This window comes from Nansenia antarctica, assembly GCF_963989245.1.
Source record: "Nansenia antarctica genome assembly, chromosome: 2".
Taxonomy (NCBI): Eukaryota; Metazoa; Chordata; class Actinopteri; order Argentiniformes; family Microstomatidae; genus Nansenia; species Nansenia antarctica.
In genome coordinates, this window is record NC_137675.1 from 43,916,231 (window position 1) to 43,934,584 (window position 18,354).

Consider the following 18,354-nt stretch of genomic DNA (forward strand, 5'->3'; position numbering starts at 1 on the left):
CGGTACCTGAGAAGCAGTGCAGACAGTCAGGCTATCTGACGTGACACAATGGGGTATAGGGTGATCCAGTACATTGATCCTGATAACCCACCAATAACAGATTCATGTTTGTCGTACACTTAATAAAATAAGAAATAAAAACAAATATTAACTCTGCACAAGAATTCCTCCGTTGCACTCATAAACGTTCTCAAGATTTTTTTTGAGGTTGAGTTTAAAACTTTATTTTTTATTCTTTTTCCATTTTTTTCATATTTTAATGGTTTTATTATTTATTTATTAATGCTTTCACCTGCAAAAGGAGAGGGAGATAGGGAGTTAAAAGGGTGGAAGTATTGTGATATAAGTTTGTCCTATCACTCTCTGTAGTGTCTCTCTGGGGGTCTCCAGTGGAGGGTCACCTCCCCCCTCTCATCCCTGTCAATCCTCTCAACTTAAACTGGAACCAGCGAATGATTCTGTCTTTTCTTGCTGATAAAAACTAAAGAAATCCTTTTCCTCCATCCACGGAGAATGGGAGCCTCAAATAAGACTAGGTCTTTCTCGCTTTCTCTACTAAAAGAACTGAGTAAAAAAAAAAAGTTAGTTAGTTGCTTGTTTTGTTGGTACAGGAAGAGGGGAGTATAGGGGGGGGGCTGGTCAGATACAGTGATGTGCAGATCTCTGGATACTGTCCTTCCATTCCATGGCCAAGACTCTAGGATGGAGGGTCAGCCCCCCCCCCTCCTCACCTCCTCCATCTCTTGTTCCATCTGTGGTCCTCTGGGGTTAGGAGTAGGGGGTCAGTTTCCAGGGGGGTGGAAAAGTTGCTGGGTGGGGTGAGCCTGCACCTGTACAGCTGGAAAACATCATATCTGTGAGTCATATCTGTTTATTCAGATACAGTCACAATTAAAAGATAAAGATAATCACAAATAACACAACTTTATATGCACTTGATCTTAGGTGTGTGTGTGTGTTGAGTGTAGGGATGGACGGTTTCCAATTATTGAAACCGAAAAACCGTCAAAGACTAAAACCGCGGTTTTCCGGTTAACCGAAAAACGACCCAAAAAAAAAAAAAAAAAAAAAGAACGACAATTTCAAATAATTGAGCCCTACTGCTACAATACACTCATGTCGAACACCATTAAAACACCGTAAGCACAGTCGCAACACATTTAGGCTACTTAGTTTCACAAATATAAGTGGAAAGGCAGACTTTTGTAAGCTACACCATACATGAAAACACATGAACACTTAACACACCAGCTCCGCTGATCCAGGGTGCACGCCTGCACGGAAGATCATCTCTTGGAACAGCGTCTTCATTGAATGAACTGCTTTCTCAATATCTTGGTTCTTAGACAAAGTTTCAGCTGCTGCTCAATGTATTTAAATATTTGAATACTGCTCAATAATCACTGAAATATTAGACTTAGAATTATGCAGTGAACATACTTAAAGCTTTTCATAAAAACCACATGCCGCGAGACTGACTCGTCCTGAACTGTCGTAAGTCAATCAACAAAGAATGCCCCATCAAAATAAAAGTGCCCATGGTAGAGCTGTCAAAATAGAGCTTTCAAAATAAATGTACTAATACAGATAGAGATAAATACAGAACTACCTTTGCGTCACTAAGTGACCGCGTATCTTCTGAGACATGCGTTCTGTCATCACTTTCAGTAGCGCCTTCACACACAGTGGTGCTGTGCACAAACACTCTTGATCCGTATAGCTCTTGTTTTATTATATTGTGGTTTAGTAAATACTGCACTTGGAGTTACATTCAATGCATGATTTGTGCTATAGAACATAAATAAAGTTTGATTGATTGATATCAAATCAAATCACATTTTATTTCTATAGCGCATTTCTCACAAAAGTGACCCAATGCGCTTTACAGAGAGCAGCGAAAATGATCTTATTAAATGTAAGCGAGTAATTGTAAAAAACCTTTCCTATCTACCAATAACTGAAGGCAACTATCTTTCCCATAGAGTGATTCGTTACCCTTAAATATAATCCCAATTAGATATTAATCCTCAGTTATTCTTCACAACTGACCAAACCTCTCACTCATTGCGCGGCAGATTCAGACTGTATCATTGTTATTTTCACACACGACAAACATGTGACATGTTCCAGTTTTATTCTTTGAACAACATAGGAAAAAAATAAAAAAAATAAAAAAATAAATAATAAAATCCGGTTTCAGACGGTTTTGATAAAAAACCGTTTCTATTTTTATAAACCCCGGTTTTCGGTTTAACCGAAAAACCGTCCATCCCTAGTTGAGTGTGAGTGTGAGTGTGAGTGTGAGTGTGAGTGTGAGTGTGAGTGTGTGTGTGTGTGTGTGTGTGTGTGTGTGTGTTTTGAGTGTACTCACTCTGGGGATGTCCGATGTAGTAGTGTTGGTGCGCCCCCTGCTGGGGGGGAGGGCCGTGCTGCTGGCCGGAGCCTGGGCCCTGCTGGGGGGGCGGGGCGGCGTAGTGCAGCATCACGGGGGGGGGGCCGTGACCCCCGGAGTGGTGGGGGCCGGACATGCCTCCAGCAACATGAGCCTGAGGACGGGTCACAGAATGGTGGGTTCATGTCATGTGACGTACAGTACAGGCCAAAAGTTTGGACACACCTTCTCATTCAATGTGTTTCCTTTATTTTCATGACTATTTACATTGTAGATTCTCACTGAAGGCATCAAAACTATGAATGAACACATGTGGAATGATGTACTTAACAAAAAAGTGTGAAATAACTCTAAATATGTCTTAGATTTTAGATTCCTCAAAGTAGCCACCCTTTGCTTTTTTGTTGTTAATAAAATATATTATAATAATATTAAATATATATATAATAACATATTATTATTAACACATATTATATTTAATATTATTATTATATATTTTATTAACAACAAAAATGCAAAGGGTGGCTACTTTGAGGAATCTAAAATATAAGACATATTTAGAGTTATTTCACACTTTATTGTTAAATACATAATTCCTATGTGTTCATTCATAGTTTTGATGCCTTCAGTGAGAATCTACAATGTACCAAATAGTCATGAAAATAAAGAAAACGCATTGAATGAGAAGGTGTGTCCAAACTTTTGGCCTGTACTGTATACCACGGCTTCTCGTTCCATAACGCTTATCGGTTGCTAAGCAATGGTAATAATGTTACTTCGATAACAGTAATGTATACAAACATGGAGTAATGTGAAAAGATATGACAACATTCCATTTAGCCGTGCGTATATCATATCATATCAGCACGGCTTGAACGCAAACTGACCAATAGAGACAATTGACCAGATCTATCCATATACTGTGTGTTTAACAGGGCTCCCACACCTTCTGAAACTTTCAAGACTCAGTTCCCTCAAATTCAAGGACCCAACATGGCATAGTTTAAGACAGATCTAGATGAGAATGTATATCATAAAAACTATCCGATCACAGACAACAATTAAATAGAGAGGCTTGAATGTGTGAACACTAGATGGTCTCTTGCCTTCTCTACCACAGCACAGCAAAACAATATATTGTGAAATATGTGTTAAGTTAAGCAATAGAGACTTATTTACTAGTTGATGAGCTAAGTAAAACATTTTTGAATATATATATATATATATATATATATATATATATATTTTTTTTTAGAGAGAGAGATGAATTCAAGCACTTTCAATGACCCAATGTTCAAAAACTTTTAAGACCTTGATTTTCCCCCCTCAAATTCACAAACTTCAAGGATTTCAAGGACCCGTGGGAACCCTGGTTTAAGGACAGTCAGGTGAACACAGCACCATCTTACCTGGGTCAGCTGCCCCAGAGAGGGGTAGCCGTGGGGCATGGGCTGGTGGGTGGGGAGACTGTAGCCCTGCATGGGGTAGGAGGCCTGGGGGGAACTGTGGCCGGGGGGCATGTTAGGGGGGGTGGGCGCAGACAGGGGTCCGGCGTGGTACATGGACTGAGGCTGGGGTCCCCCCTGGCCCGACTGGAGACAGGAAGAGATTCATGACCAGATCAGAAACAGAACATTTACATGCTGCTGGTACACATGGATGAGGAACCCTGTCAGTGACGTGTGTCTGGGACCTTCAGAGGGAAGAGCTGGGGTACTTATACACACATATATATACACACACACACACACACACACACACACACACACACACACACACACACACAGTGGGCGAAATAAGTATTGAACACATCAACATTTTGTCCAAGTAAATGTATTTCCAATGAGCTTATTCAAGTGAAATTTGCACCAGACATTGGTATTAACTCAAACAATCCAGACAAAAAATCTAAACATTAAAGTCCATATGTAAATAAAGTTGTATGTTCTGTTCTTTTACCAACTGCTAAGACAACAATATAGTAAGCTAGTTACTTTAGCTAGCTAAAGATATTAGCCCCCAAAATCATTTCACAACTTGTTTAGCAATTATGTTACGATGTTTCTGTCGAACTCTGCAGTGAAGATATCTAAGCAGCGTAGGGTGCGTTCGTAAATTCGCTCTGAGCGCGCACTGGGTTCAACGTCATAAAGGGACCAGGTAATTTGATTGGACAAGAGGCATTCCATGAGTGGTGATCAGATTTCCAGAGCGAATTTACGAACGCAGCCATAATGTAGCTAGCGAACAGAAGAGGGAAAAAATACCTAATACTGACATCAAAATAGATTGTATGCCTCTACAAATCATATTACACCAGGTAAAATCCGTCGCAACTTGGAATAAATTGACTTTAATCCCTGTATACTGGTATATACTGTGTGTATGTATATATATATATATATATATACAGGGCTTAAAGTGGGAAAAAAATCCTGTGCCTGAAACTTTTTCTTGGGGAGGGGGGGTCACAGTTTGAGATATTGGGAGAGCGGGTACAGAAGACAGCTTCTTGTCTCAATGTTTAAATGCATTAATACTATTTTATAGTCAATACAAAATATATGTCTCAATGTTAAAATGCATTAATACTGTTTTATACGCAATACAAAATAAAATAATATATTTAGATGTCTTTAAAAGAACAAACTGATTAAATCACTTAAGGCCAAACTGATTGCATCACTTATTAAGCCACTATCACTATAACAATAGATCAATAGATCTACATCAAGTAGAATACTGATGACTAGTGACCAGTCAAGACCATCTTTGAGCTCCTGCATGAGGGCTGACGAGATGGCGATGTTTACTTTCCTGCTGACTATACTAGGGCTGTGTTCGGAATGGTATACTAGCATACTGCATACTAGCATACTCAATGAGTATATACTGCATACTGCCTACTAAATTCATAATAAGTATGTGAAAACCAGCCGACCATTTACACACTATGCATACTGCCTCCCAGAATGCATTTCGCTGGGAGCGGCGATTTTAAACCTCCATTTTAAACCTCCATTAGCTAAAATATGTAATTTAAGTGTTAACATGTAATTTTATGAAGTTTTAATATGTTTTCAGGCGAGAAAGTAACCACATATATTCCAAAAATGTGTCCAGTTTACCAAAATAACCTGTTTATATATCTGATCTGACGATTTTTTGCGTCTTCTGTTTGCTAGCTGCGTTCGTAAATTCGCCCTGGAAATATGATCAGCACTCATGGAATGCCTCTTGTCCAATCAAATTACCTGGTCCCTTTATGACGTTGCACCCAGTGTGCGCTCCTGCGCTCTCTGAGCGATTTTAACTTCTCCCTTCATCTGGGACACCTTGTGCATAGTCTACCCACAAATAGAGTGCTTATATAATAAAGTTCCATGAACAAGAGTGCTCCAGGCACAGACATATGGATGCTTAGGGTCATGGACCTCTTGCTCACGGCCATACTAGCCTGAATACGCCCGATCTCGTCCGACCTCGGAAGCTAAGCAGGGTTGGGCCGTGTTAGTACCTGGATGGGAGACCGCCTGGGAATACGCGGTGCTGTAAGCTTTTCGTTCCTCCGCGTTACCGAGGAGAGGCACGTGCAGCGGCCGAGGAGAGTGCACTCTTTCCGGATAGACATTTATGCATGCTCTCGGGGTTCGAAACATAACTTCCAGTGGGTTGGTTGATGGCTCAAAATGACCGTATAGCGATGGTGGAGTTAGCAAAGTAGTATTGTGTTTTTACCACCTTCCTAGCCGGTGTTATTCACGGACAAATACGGTGCCCGGGGCACACTCTTTGCGGGTTAATATCGTCGCTTTACCGGGGCTTACGGTGAAAATTCAAATGTGTCCGGACAGGGGAGAGGGGCGGGATCTTAAATCACTTTGAATGGAGTCGATTGGAGACCCCCATCGATGTCGACACTGCTCGGAGTGAATTTAAGCATTTGACGCATGTTGAACTCCCTGTTCATTGAGTTTACTCCCGGTTCACTTCTCGTTGTGGCACCACGGTGGTTCAGTTCACTCACTCGACAGAAATATCGTAACATAATTACAACACGTTGTAAAATGATTTGGGGGGCCAACATCTTTAGCTAGCTCAAGTAACTAGCTTACTATATTGTTGTCTTAACAGTTGGTAAAATAACATGATTAAAATAAATATATATGAGCAATAACATATCGTGGGCAAGCACTACAACCAACTTGTCCGTCTGAAGCTACAATACTGGGATCATTCGTGATTGGGCTACAAACAGTCAAATACTAGGTGAACATGTGTGTAAGACACAAATAGACTTGGATTTCATGCATTTCAAGTGGCATATTTGTAATCATGACGATGTAGTCATGTCTAAGAATGCATTTCACCATGTTAATGTTAATTATTGTTAATACATGTTAATTCCCAGTATAGTGAAAATACCACCGCTCATCCGTGATCAGACTTAGCTGGGGTGCTGCAGCTGAAGAGTATCAAATAGAGTGCAAAAAAGCAGCATCTGCACACTCAAATATGTGCAAAAAACGATGTTTATTGCAAGCTTTCGGTCCCCAGGCTATCGGACAATGTAAACAAAAGCTGTATGACAAGTTTTTATGACGCAGTTTGACGAGGCTGAAAGCGCACAGGGTTGCCAGATGGGATTGACAATTTACAGCCTAAACTTTCTATAACCTCAAAATCAAGTAGCCCATTCGGCGGTAACCCGCCCCATCTGGCAACCCTGGACGCAAGTCTGCAACTCTGGACGCGAAATGCATTTAGGGAAATAGGAGCTGAGATAGTGTCCATCAAAACCGACTTCAAATTTCCCGGAAATAACTGCTCGCCTACTAAATTTCTCGCATACTCAAATCTCGCATACTGTACGTTCGGAACGTACTACACCTCGTTCCAAATTATTATGCAAATTGCATTTAAGTGTCAAAAATAGAATTTTTAGTTTTCAATTAAACTCATGGATGGTATTGTGTCTCAGGGCTCTTTGGATCATTGAAATCAATCTCAGACACCTGTGATAATTAGTTTGCCAGGTGAGCCCAATCAAAGGAAAACTACTTAAGGAGGACGTTCCACATTATTAAGCAGGCCACAGGATTCAAGCAATATGGGAAAGAAAAAGGATCTCTCTGCTGCCGAAAAGCGTCAAATAGTGCAATACCTTGGACAAGGTATGAAAACATTACATATTTCACGAAAACTTAAGCGTCAGTGTTTCCTCTATATGCATTTATTCGTGGCGGGCCGCCACGAATACATTTTCTCCGCCACTAATTGATTCAGTCCACTTTATGACCGGAGAACAGAAACAAATCAGATTGAAGCTAGTTTAGGCCGCTTTCAGACCTACATTTCGTTCCGATTTAGGATGTAGTAAGTTACAATATGTTACAATGTTGCAATTAACCTCGCGCTTGCAAAACAGCTTTGTGATTGGTCCGAATTTAGCGGGACATTTGGATTTCTGGAAATCCCTTCCCTCTCTCTTCACCTGTCACCCGTCCCTTTAATCCCGTAAGCCAGCGGTTCCCAAACTTTTTCAATCAGGCCCCCCTTGGGTAATTGGAAATATTTTCGAGCCCCCCCTAACCCGGTCCCCACCTAGATTGATATAATTAATTGTATAAAGTTGTACAAACATTACATTTTCTCTTCTAATAATAACAAGACACATATATCCAACTATAGTTTTATATTTTATTATGGGTTGAAAAGGAACATAAGTGCTTGGCAAATGATCCTGTGCCACTGAAATATTCAACATATCAACATTAACTAATTTCTACTGCATCACTATTCTTACTCTACACATTCCTATCACAATTACGATCAATGACTTGTGTGTGCTTGCTTTGCCTTGCAAATCTTCTCAAAGCGGGGTTGTTGTTTTGAGACTGCCACTCTCAGTTCATTCTCAATGTTCAACTTCGACCTGTATTTGCTTTTGATAGCAGCAACAGCAGAAAAGCCTATCTCACACAGGTACGATGTTGCAAAAGGCAGCAGTATTCCCAGTTTTTTTTTTTTTTTTTTTCTGCGCCCCCCCTGCAGTACCCCCGCGCCCCACTAGGGGGGGGGCGCGCCCCACAGTTTGGGAAACGCTGCCGTAAGCGTATCCTAATCGAAAATGCAACATCATCAGCGACGACCTTGGGTTCTTGCATTTACTGCTGTTCTCTGGTTCATGTTCTTATACCAGTGCTCACTATAGAGTATTTTAAATGAACATTCGTAATGTAGTCTAGTCTCTGATGTTCATGGTCAACTAAATCAGGCTATTTTGTGTAACAAATAATGTTCCTGAGCAGCCTCGCATCTAACGCTAGCTTCGAACTATTGATAGCATAAACGTTGGTAAATGTCACAAACGACACAGTATTGGCAGGGGGAAAGAAGGGGAGTCAAATTTTTATTGACAACGGATTAACATGCTGGAAAAACATGCAGCTAAAATTCAGGGAACATTTGGACAATAAGAGACACAACGGAGCTGTGGTCGCGTGGTCTAATTACAGGGCAATATGCGCGGGTCAAAAATAATCTATTGCCTCCCAAATCACCACGAACAGAACGGCGGAGGTACGGGTATTTTTCCTCTATTTTTCGGTGAAATTACGTCTTTGTATTGAGCGCCAGTGCGTGTTGCATACGCTACGCGCGCGAAAAAAGAACACTCCGCCACTAATGTGAAAAATCCTGGAGGAAACACTGAGCGTGATCATCGTACTGTGAAGAGATTTGTGGCTGAATCAGAGCACAGACGGGTTCGTGCAGATAAAGGCATAAAGAGGAAGGTTTCTGCCAGACAAATTCATCGGATTAGGAGAGCAGCCACTAAAATGCCATTACAAAGCAGCAAACAGGTATTTGAAGACGCTGGTGCCTCTGGAGTCCCGCGAACCTCAAGGTGTAGGATCCTCCAGAGCTTTGCAGTTGTGCGTAAACCTACTATTCGGCCACCCCTAAACAATGCTCACAAGCAGAAACGGTTGCAGTGGGCTCAGAAATACATGAAGACTAATTTCCAAACAGTCTTGTTTACTGATGAGTGCCGTGCAACCCTGGATGGTCCAGATGGATGGAGTAGTGGATGGTTGGTGGATGGCCACCATGTCCCAACAAGGCTGCGACGTCAGCAAGGAGGTGGCAGAGTCATGTTTTGGGCCGGAATCATGGGGAGAGCTGGTAGGCCCTTTTAAGGTCCCTGAAGGTGTGAAAATGACCTCGGCAAAGTATGTAGAGTTTCTGACTGACCACTTTCTTCCGTGGTACAAAAAGAAGAACCGTGCCTTCCGTAGCAAAATCATCTTCATGCATGACAATGCACCATGTCATGCTGCAAAGAATACCTCTGTGTCATTGGCTGCTATAGGCATAAAAGGAGAGAAACTCATGGTGTGGCCCCCATCTTCCCCTGACCTCAACCCTATTGAGAACCTTTGGAGCATCCTCAAGCAAAATATATATGAGGGTGGGAGGCAGTTCACATCAAAACAGCAGCTCTGGGAGGCTATTCTGGCATCCTGCAAAGAAATTCAAGCAGAAACTGTCCAAAAACTCACAAGTTCAATGGATGCAAGAATTGTGAAGGTGATATCAAAGAAGGGGTCCTATGTTAACATGTAACTTGACCTGTTAAGATGTTTTTGTTTGAAATAGCTTTTGATTTCAGTAAATATGACCTCCTAATATGACCTCCTAACCCTAAATTCATCAAATTACCATTTTTAGTTCTTTACAACCTATAAAATGTTTTGAAACTCTGTTGTGCATAATAATTTGGAACAGTGCATTTTGAGTTTTTTATTTAAAAAAAAATACTGTTATCATTGGGAGGTTTGTTCAATAAAATTTGAATTATACTCTAACGGTTGATGACTTGAAAATTATACTGATTGTCATTTGCATCGACTATTTAGGAAAATCTGAGAAAAATATAATTTGCATAATAATTTGGAACACGGTGTACATACTCAAAATCTACGTCATATCTAGTATGAGTAGTATGCTAGTACGCTATTCCGAACACAGCCCATGTGTGTTTAAATAGCTGGCGTGCTGATTGGAAACGGACAGCTTTGTCAGTGCATTTTTGTCTTCTGGTAGCTTCTTGCACAAATCGACGAGTGGCTGAGCCATTGTGAAAGACAGATCATGTTAAGCTATAAACGCACACACTCGGATCTTCTGCTCGCAAACACGGTCGGCCATTGAAGATGAAGTGGTAGGCTACCTGTAGCCGTCGCTCCCGGCAAGGTTGTTGTATGAGCAAGGTTTAAGAAACTTGGCTTCCATTTTAATAGACTCTTACTAAAGTTAGCGAGATAGCGGGCTGCTAAAAGCGGACGTCTCTACAAGCTAACATTACACTCATTCAAACTTCTTAAGGCCCGCCCCACTACTCTGCCTCCGATTGGCTAGAAGTCGTTGGTTGGCTTGAGCAATGTGATACCATTGAACTGACTCTTTGCTGAAGATGACTCTTTAAATTACGATGTAACCAAATAGCATGTGATTTTATTTTATTGCTAAAAATTCCCCCGCGCCGGAAATCCGGCACCGTGCCGGAGAACTTTAAGCCCTGTATATATATATATACCGTATTTTCCGCACTATAAGGCGCACTTAAAAGTCCAAAAAAAAAAAAAAAAACGACAGTGCGCCTTATAATCCGGTGCGCCTTATATATGGATCAAAATGTAAAAATTACATGACCAATATTTTTTTTTTTATAATAATAAAATGTTTCAGTACGACTGGTAAACTACAAAGCCGCACCGCTTGCAGCATTACGGTAATCAGTAAACGACGGCCGCCATCTTGGAATCTCCGCGAATGCTATGCTATTGTTATGCTATCATGTGCTCTGAATGGATGCCGTACTCACCCAACTGTTCAATTCGGACACTGAAGAAGAATAATTCAAGGGATTCGTGGACGAGGAATGAACTGAAAAAGTGAGCTTTACGTGTTATACATAACTGAACAATGTTGAGTTATGCACTAACGTTTGATTTAGTGGTATCAGACTGTTTCTTTTACTACGTGTTTACTGAAATAAAGTTTGAATGTTTGACTGAATTGAATTAATGAACATCTCATCCCTCTGTCTCCATGTCATTGTAGAACACCCATGCCTTTGGAATGTGAAGCTTGAGGTCTACAAAGACAAAGAAAAGTTCCCCTCCACGTTTGGGAGAAGAGTGCAGCAAACTATGCAGTAAAGATGTGGAACGCCCTTCCTATAATCTTAAAGGAGTGCAAAACACTGCCCACCTTCAAAACCACTCTCAAAAAACATTTACAGGAGGCTGCAATCCGTAACTGGACCCCCTAAAACAAAAATCAGATTAAAAGACCCGAACTACCCACTGTACATACTTTGTGTTTTGTCCCCCGCCCCCACCTGTGGTGTATGTCCCCACCTGTCCTACCCGCTGTACATACCTGATGTTTTGTTGTATTGTTCTTCCCATGATGGATGTACGTTTATCTGGTAGATAGTAATAGTTATTTGTCTGTATTATCTTGTAGATAGTACTAGTTCTTTTCTTATGTCTGTCTTACATGTAACGATGAATTGAAAATCAAGGACCCCAATTGAAATAAGCCAGTGGCTTTCTTGGGTTTTTATCCTTTTAGTTGACCTTGTATGTAATATGTACTTTCATGTACCTACTTCTGCAAATCTTCTAATAAAGTTTTCAATCAATCAATCAAGTGAACAAGGCTGGGAGATATTGTTAATATTGTTAATATGTTATTGTTAATATTGTTATGTCTCCATGTCATTGTAGAACACCCATGCCTTTGGAATGTGAAGCTTGAGGTCTACAAAGACAAAGAAACGTTCCCCTCCACGTTTGGGAGAAGAGTGAACTTGTTATATTGTTTGGGAGATATTGTTAATATTGTTAATATGTTATTGTTAATATTGTTAATATTGTTAATATGCACATTAACGTTTGAACAACGTTTGAACGTTGAACAACGTTTAAGAACGCTTAATAAAGTTTGACTTTATTTGACTTGTGTTGACATTCCCTTTAGCACAGCTCCATCTAGTGGATGCATAACGCAACCCCAGTCAAAAAAAAAAAAACGACAGTGCGCCTTATAATCCGGTGCGCCTTATAATCCGGTGCGCCTTGTATATGAAAACAATTCTAAAATAGGCCATTCATTGAAGGTGCGCCTTATAATCCGGTGCGCCTTATAGTGCGGAAAATACGGTATATATATATATATATATATATATATATATGCTTTTATCCAAAGCGACTTACATTGCTGTGAGTGCGTACACGTTTCATTATATATGGTCCCAGCAGGAATCGAACCCACAACCTAAGCGCTGCTATCACAACGCTGTACCACCTGAACCACAGAGGAGCAGCTGTACCTGGGTGTGTCCCGGGCTGGGGGCTGTGTGCTGCGGGGGGGGCTGGCTGCCCGTGGGGGTGCTGGAGGGCTGGGGGTGGTGCATGGCCCCAGAGTGGTGGGAGAACGACTGAGGGGCTGAGAAGGAAAGGAAGGGAAGAAGGGAGAAAAAGAGAGAGCAGAAATAAACAAACTGCTGACACCCATACTCTTAACCACTACCTGGGGTTATGTCATCTAAACACAGGGCAGAGCCTGCAGAGGCTAAAGGATGAGGAGAGCCTGTACTAGACCCAGCCAAAGACAACACATCACACCTGCTCAACACAAGGCTGCTGCTGTGGACTGGGCTAGGGTTGACTTCATAAAAGGGTATAGTCGTTTAAAAAAGGGCATGGTCATTTTCATTTTTTCCCCCCGGATAGAGGTTTTGGCACACATCCCAAGTTGTTCCTTGGGGTCATATTAGCCTATAACAGTTGAGTTATCCCCTCTTTTTTTTTTGGGAAATTTTCTTTTTATTGTCAATGGTCATTGGTTACAACAATCGTCATTACATTCAACATATCACAATCAACTCAGTTCCTATGACCAAAGTCTTTTTTTCTTTTTTTATATTAAGTAAAGTAAAGACAAGACAAAACGAAAACAAAAACAAACAAAGAAAAAAGAAAAACAATAGCGAGTGAACTTTGGGAGCTTTCATCTTACATATGATAGATTAGAATAGAAAATGATTCAAGAAAATAAACACAATTACATCACCCTCTCATGTTCTTTTAACAATTCAACAGAAATCTGACCTTACAGGTTTAACATATCCAGTCCATTTCGTCCAGATCCGATAGAATTTTTCTACCTGAATTCTAAGGGAGTATGACATCTTTTCCATTACATATATATCATGAATTATATCTATCCATTCATCCACTGTGGGTACGTCTGGCTTTAACCATTTTCTTGTGATAGCCTTTTTACTTGCTACCAGAAGTATCAATATCAATTTTCTGTCGTTATTGTCCCAATTTTCGAATGAGATGTTTCCCAGGTATAAGGTGTCACATTTGAAGGGGATGTTAATTTCAAAAATAGCTTCCAGATTATTGTGTATCTCCCGCCAAAATGGGACTAGATTTGGGCATTCCCAGAATACATGGTAGTGATTGGCTTCATTCAGTCCACAGGATCTCCAACACGCTACACCCGTCCCCTGATGTCGTTTTTGTAGGGGGGTGATAAAAAACCTTGTAAGGTTTTTCCAACTAAATTCTCGCCACGTATTTGAGCATGTCGTTTCCCATTGTAGTTTACATAATCTGTCCCAATCCTCCCCAGAAATAGTAAAATTACCCTCTTTCTCCCATTTCTCTTTAATATATATTGTATTGACTGTTTTGAGATTGATCTGGCGGAAGCCATTGTATAGTCTAGATACCACCTTGTTGCATATCAATGATTTGCTTGCTGATGTAAATACTTCCATAATTCCTGTTACCCCCTCTTCTGATACTCCCCCTAAATTCTGATTGAAATGGTGTCGGACCTGGAGATACCTATAGAAATCATTTTGTTCCAAACCATGTTTTCTCTGTAGCGATTCAAAGCTATGGAATGCCCCCTTGTGGACAAAAGTTAAATAGTTCGAAAGGCCTTTTCCAACCCAGACTTTAAATCTAGCATCTGTTTTGTTTGGAGGGAAGTCTGTGTCATATGCACACCATCTTAGCATTTTAAGTGAGTCCTTTATACCACACAGTTTTACTGTCTCCTGCCAAATCTTCAAAGCCACGTTAATCCAGGGATTATTTTTATCTGTCATGTTGTTTATTAATTCACTATCTGCAACTATCGCTGCTATTTGAACCCCTTCTGTCATTGCACTCTCAATTTCCTTCCATCTTGCAGAGTATGATGGAGTACACCAACACACTACAGGCCTTAATTGAGCTGCGCAATAGTATTCTCGTAAACAAGGAAGGCCAAATCCCCCGTTTTCTTTTCTTAACTGTAGAGTTTTGTATCTGATTCTGGGTTTTTTCCCTTGCCATAAATATCTAGATATTAATTTGTCCCATTCTATAAATTGCTTAGCAGGTATCTCCACTGGAAGAGTCTGGAATAAATACAGTAACCTTGGTAGGATGTTCATCTTAACAGACTCCACCCTAGAGCTCAAACTCAAGAAGGGAATGAGACTCCACCGTAGTACATCTGATTTTAGTTTTACATTCAAAGGGCCATAATTAAGATCAGATAATTTTGAGACATCTTTTGGCAGGTTAACACCTAGGTATTTGATTGAATCTGCATCCCATTTCAGGTTATATTTCCCTCTAATATCGTTGGGTGGGTCATAGTTAAGTGTTAGTACCTGGGTCTTCTGAATATTTAGTTTGTAACCTGAAAGTGTCCCATATTCCTTTAATAAACCCATCAATTTTGGGATTGTCTGTGTGGGCTGTGTTAGATATACCAGGACGTCATCCGCAAAAAGACCAAGTTTATGCTCACCAGCTGCCATGTCTATTCCCTTAATTTCAACATTTTGCCTTATCCATTGGCTCAAAGGCTCAATAAAAAGGCTGAATAGGAGTGGGGAAGCGGGACATCCGTGCCTGGTTCCACGTTCCAGAGTGAAGGATCCCGATAGGGCACCATTAATTTTGATCCTTGCGGATGGGCTATCATATAATGCTTGGAAAGTTGCAATAATAGACTCATGAAAGCCGAATCTCGATAGTACCTTGTATAAAAAGGTCCAACTAACTGAATCGAAAGCTTTCTCAGCGTCCAAACTTACAAGAGCTGCCTCTATTCCGTGTTGTGTGATATGTCTGATAATGTGCAATGACCTTCTAATGTTGTCTTGTGTTTGCCGTTGTCTAATGAATCCTGTCTGATCTAAATGAATGAGTTTAGGTAGAATCCTATCTATTCTTCTGGATAGTATTGATGTAAACAGTCGATAATCGAGCTGGAGAACACTGATAGGGCGATAGCTATTACAATCTAGTTTGTCTTTCCCTTCCTTCGGTATGACTGAAATTATTGCTTCCCTCCACGAGGGTGGAATTTCCCTTTTCTGTAGTACCCAATTAAATGCCTTCAGTAATGTTGGAGCTAATTGTTCTCTAAATGATCTGTACCATTCAGCAGTGAAACCATCTGAACCCGGGGATTTGTTTGCCTTCAATCTCGAAATTGCTGATTGTAATTCCTCTATTGTTATTTCGGCTACCAAGTCTTTATTTTGTTCATTAGTGACAGAGGGTAAATCAAGAGAGGCTAGGAATGACTCAATCTGTAGGTTGTTGTCCACTTGTGGTTGGGAATATAGTGTTTTATAGAACTTTTCGAAACTCTGTTGAATTTTGTCTAGCTTACATTCTATCGCTCCGGATTCGGGGTTCCTTATTTTATAGATTGCATTATCTGCTTGTTGTTTTCTTAGTCTATATGATAAGAGTTTCAATGATTTCCCACCTACTTCATAGTATCTTTGTTTTGTAAATAATAGTTTTTTTTTGTATGTCCTGATTGCCTATTTCATTTATCTCGTTCCTTATGTCTTTCATTTCTTGTTTTACCCTGTTATCCAAATTGTTACTGTGTTGTCTTTGTAGATGTTTTAATTTAATTTCCAGGTCATGCAGTCTTTGTCCTCTAAGTTTTTTTATAAGTGAAGTAGTGGCGATGATGTTACCCCTCATTACTGCTTTAAGTGCATCCCAGAGCATATTCGGAGCCACTTCCCCGTTATCGTTTATTTCAAGATATGTTCTAATTTCAGTCTTCATGGCCTCCCTTGTCTCTGGGTTATTCAGGATACTTGAATTCAGCCTCCATATTGTAGACCTTGGCTTTCTATTGAGACACACAGACATGTAAATAGGGCTATGATCAGAGAGGGCAATCGGTCCTATGTCACATTGACTTATTCTATGTAGGTCTCTATTGTAAATTAAAAAATAATCTATCCTTGAGTATACGGCATGGGGGGAGGAGTAGTGGGTGTAGTCCCGGCTGGATGGATACAATTCTCTCCAAACATCTATGATTCCCATTTCCTTCATTAATGCTTTTATCTTCCTACTTATAGGTTTTGACTCTGGATTACCGCTAGATGCATCCAATCTTGGGTTTAAACGAACATTAAAGTCCCCCCCACAGATTAAGATTCCCTGAGATTTTGTGGCCATTAAATCAAATATCTGTCTATAAAACGTCCAGTCACTACCAGGAGGAGCATATACATTCAGTAAACTCACTAGGGTTCCCTCTATTTTCCCTATTATCATTATAAACCTACCATCTTTATCTTTAAACTCTGATATGTGTTCATAGGTCACTGTATTTGATAACAGTATGGCTACACCCCTCCTATGACCTGGTTCGTATGAGGATGAATATACATATTTAAAACCCAGTTTATTCAATTTGGCATGCTCTGTATTGGTAAGGTGGGATTCCTGTAGGTATGCTATTTGTATTCTATCTTTCTTTAATTTTGTTAGGATCTTCCTTCTTTTTATCGGGTTAAGTAAACCATTAACGTTAAAAGAAACTATTCTTATATCTTGCATTTAGGTTATAACATGTGATATTTCCATCATGTACATGAAAAGCTTCCCAGTCGCTACAGTAAACAGTTGTAAATGAAATACACAAACATAGTACTGAAAAATGAACAATGAACAATGAAATACACAAAAATAGTACTGAACACTGAACTGGACTTCCGAAGGAAAAGGTGACATATCACCTTTGGTAATGAGGGGTGCTGGCCACTAAGTGGGGCCCCTCTGTTGCAAAAATAAAAAATAAAAAAGATGTGGCTCTTGGTCAATGACCGAATAGGCTGAAGGAAAAAAAAGAGTCTAGTGACTGTCTATGAACTGTCGGTGTCAGCCTATGTTAACATCTTGAAAAAATAATAATAAGAGTCTCTGGGCTGAAGTGAATCACTCACTCATTATCTGCTGTAGAATCCACATCGCCCCGACGAAACTGCTTCAATCTCTCCCGGACTTGCTGCTGATGTTGGTTCTGGGCTCCACCCCTCCGGGGCTCGGTTGTTTCCCACGGTAGAAGTCGAGTCAGCGTTTCCTCCGTTATGCCCTTGTCCTTGGTCCCGCGAACAGCTCCGTCCAAGATGAATCCCCGTCTCCGCAGGTCCTCTGCTGCTTGTGTCGCGCTGTTATACATGACGGTGCCTGTATCAAACAAGACACGCATTCTAGCCAGCGGGGTCTGGAAGCGTATTCCCCTCTCCTTAAGCGCCTTCTTGATGGGTATATATTCCTTCCTTTTGTTCTGCACGTCCGTCGCATAATCATGGTCGAAAAAAACACGTTTGTTTTGGTAAGTGGGTTGCTTTTTCCAGGCGGTATAGAGGACCTTTTCTTTCACTGTAAACTGGAGGAACTTGATGACCATGGATCGCGGTGGAGCTCCTCCGGGTGGTCTGGGCGCCAAGGCACGGTGGGCACGCTCTATCCCCAGGTCACAGTCAAGATCACCTCCCAATTCTGACTTTATCAGTTTTTCAACAAACGCTGCTACGGAGGTACCCTCCGAGT

The 18,354-nt window shown here is 40.7% G+C and overlaps 1 protein-coding gene across 3 annotated transcripts in view; it reads right to left on the reverse strand.

Moving 5' to 3' along the window:
- Positions 1-213: 213 nt before the first annotated feature.
- The window catches only part of atxn2l (ataxin 2-like), a 58,441-nt gene continuing 40,300 nt past the window's right edge, over positions 214-18,354 (reverse strand). For all 3 annotated transcript variants that reach the window (XM_080522506.1, XM_080522505.1, XM_080522507.1), the window contains 4 exons: positions 12,798-12,913; positions 3,802-3,984; positions 2,372-2,546; positions 214-838 (listed from right to left, as the gene is read on the reverse strand). In XM_080522506.1, the coding sequence (XP_080378632.1) occupies positions 783-838; positions 2,372-2,546; positions 3,802-3,984; positions 12,798-12,913 (530 nt within the window). In that variant the 3' untranslated portion in view covers positions 214-782. The remainder of the gene's footprint in view (positions 839-2,371; positions 2,547-3,801; positions 3,985-12,797; positions 12,914-18,354) is intronic.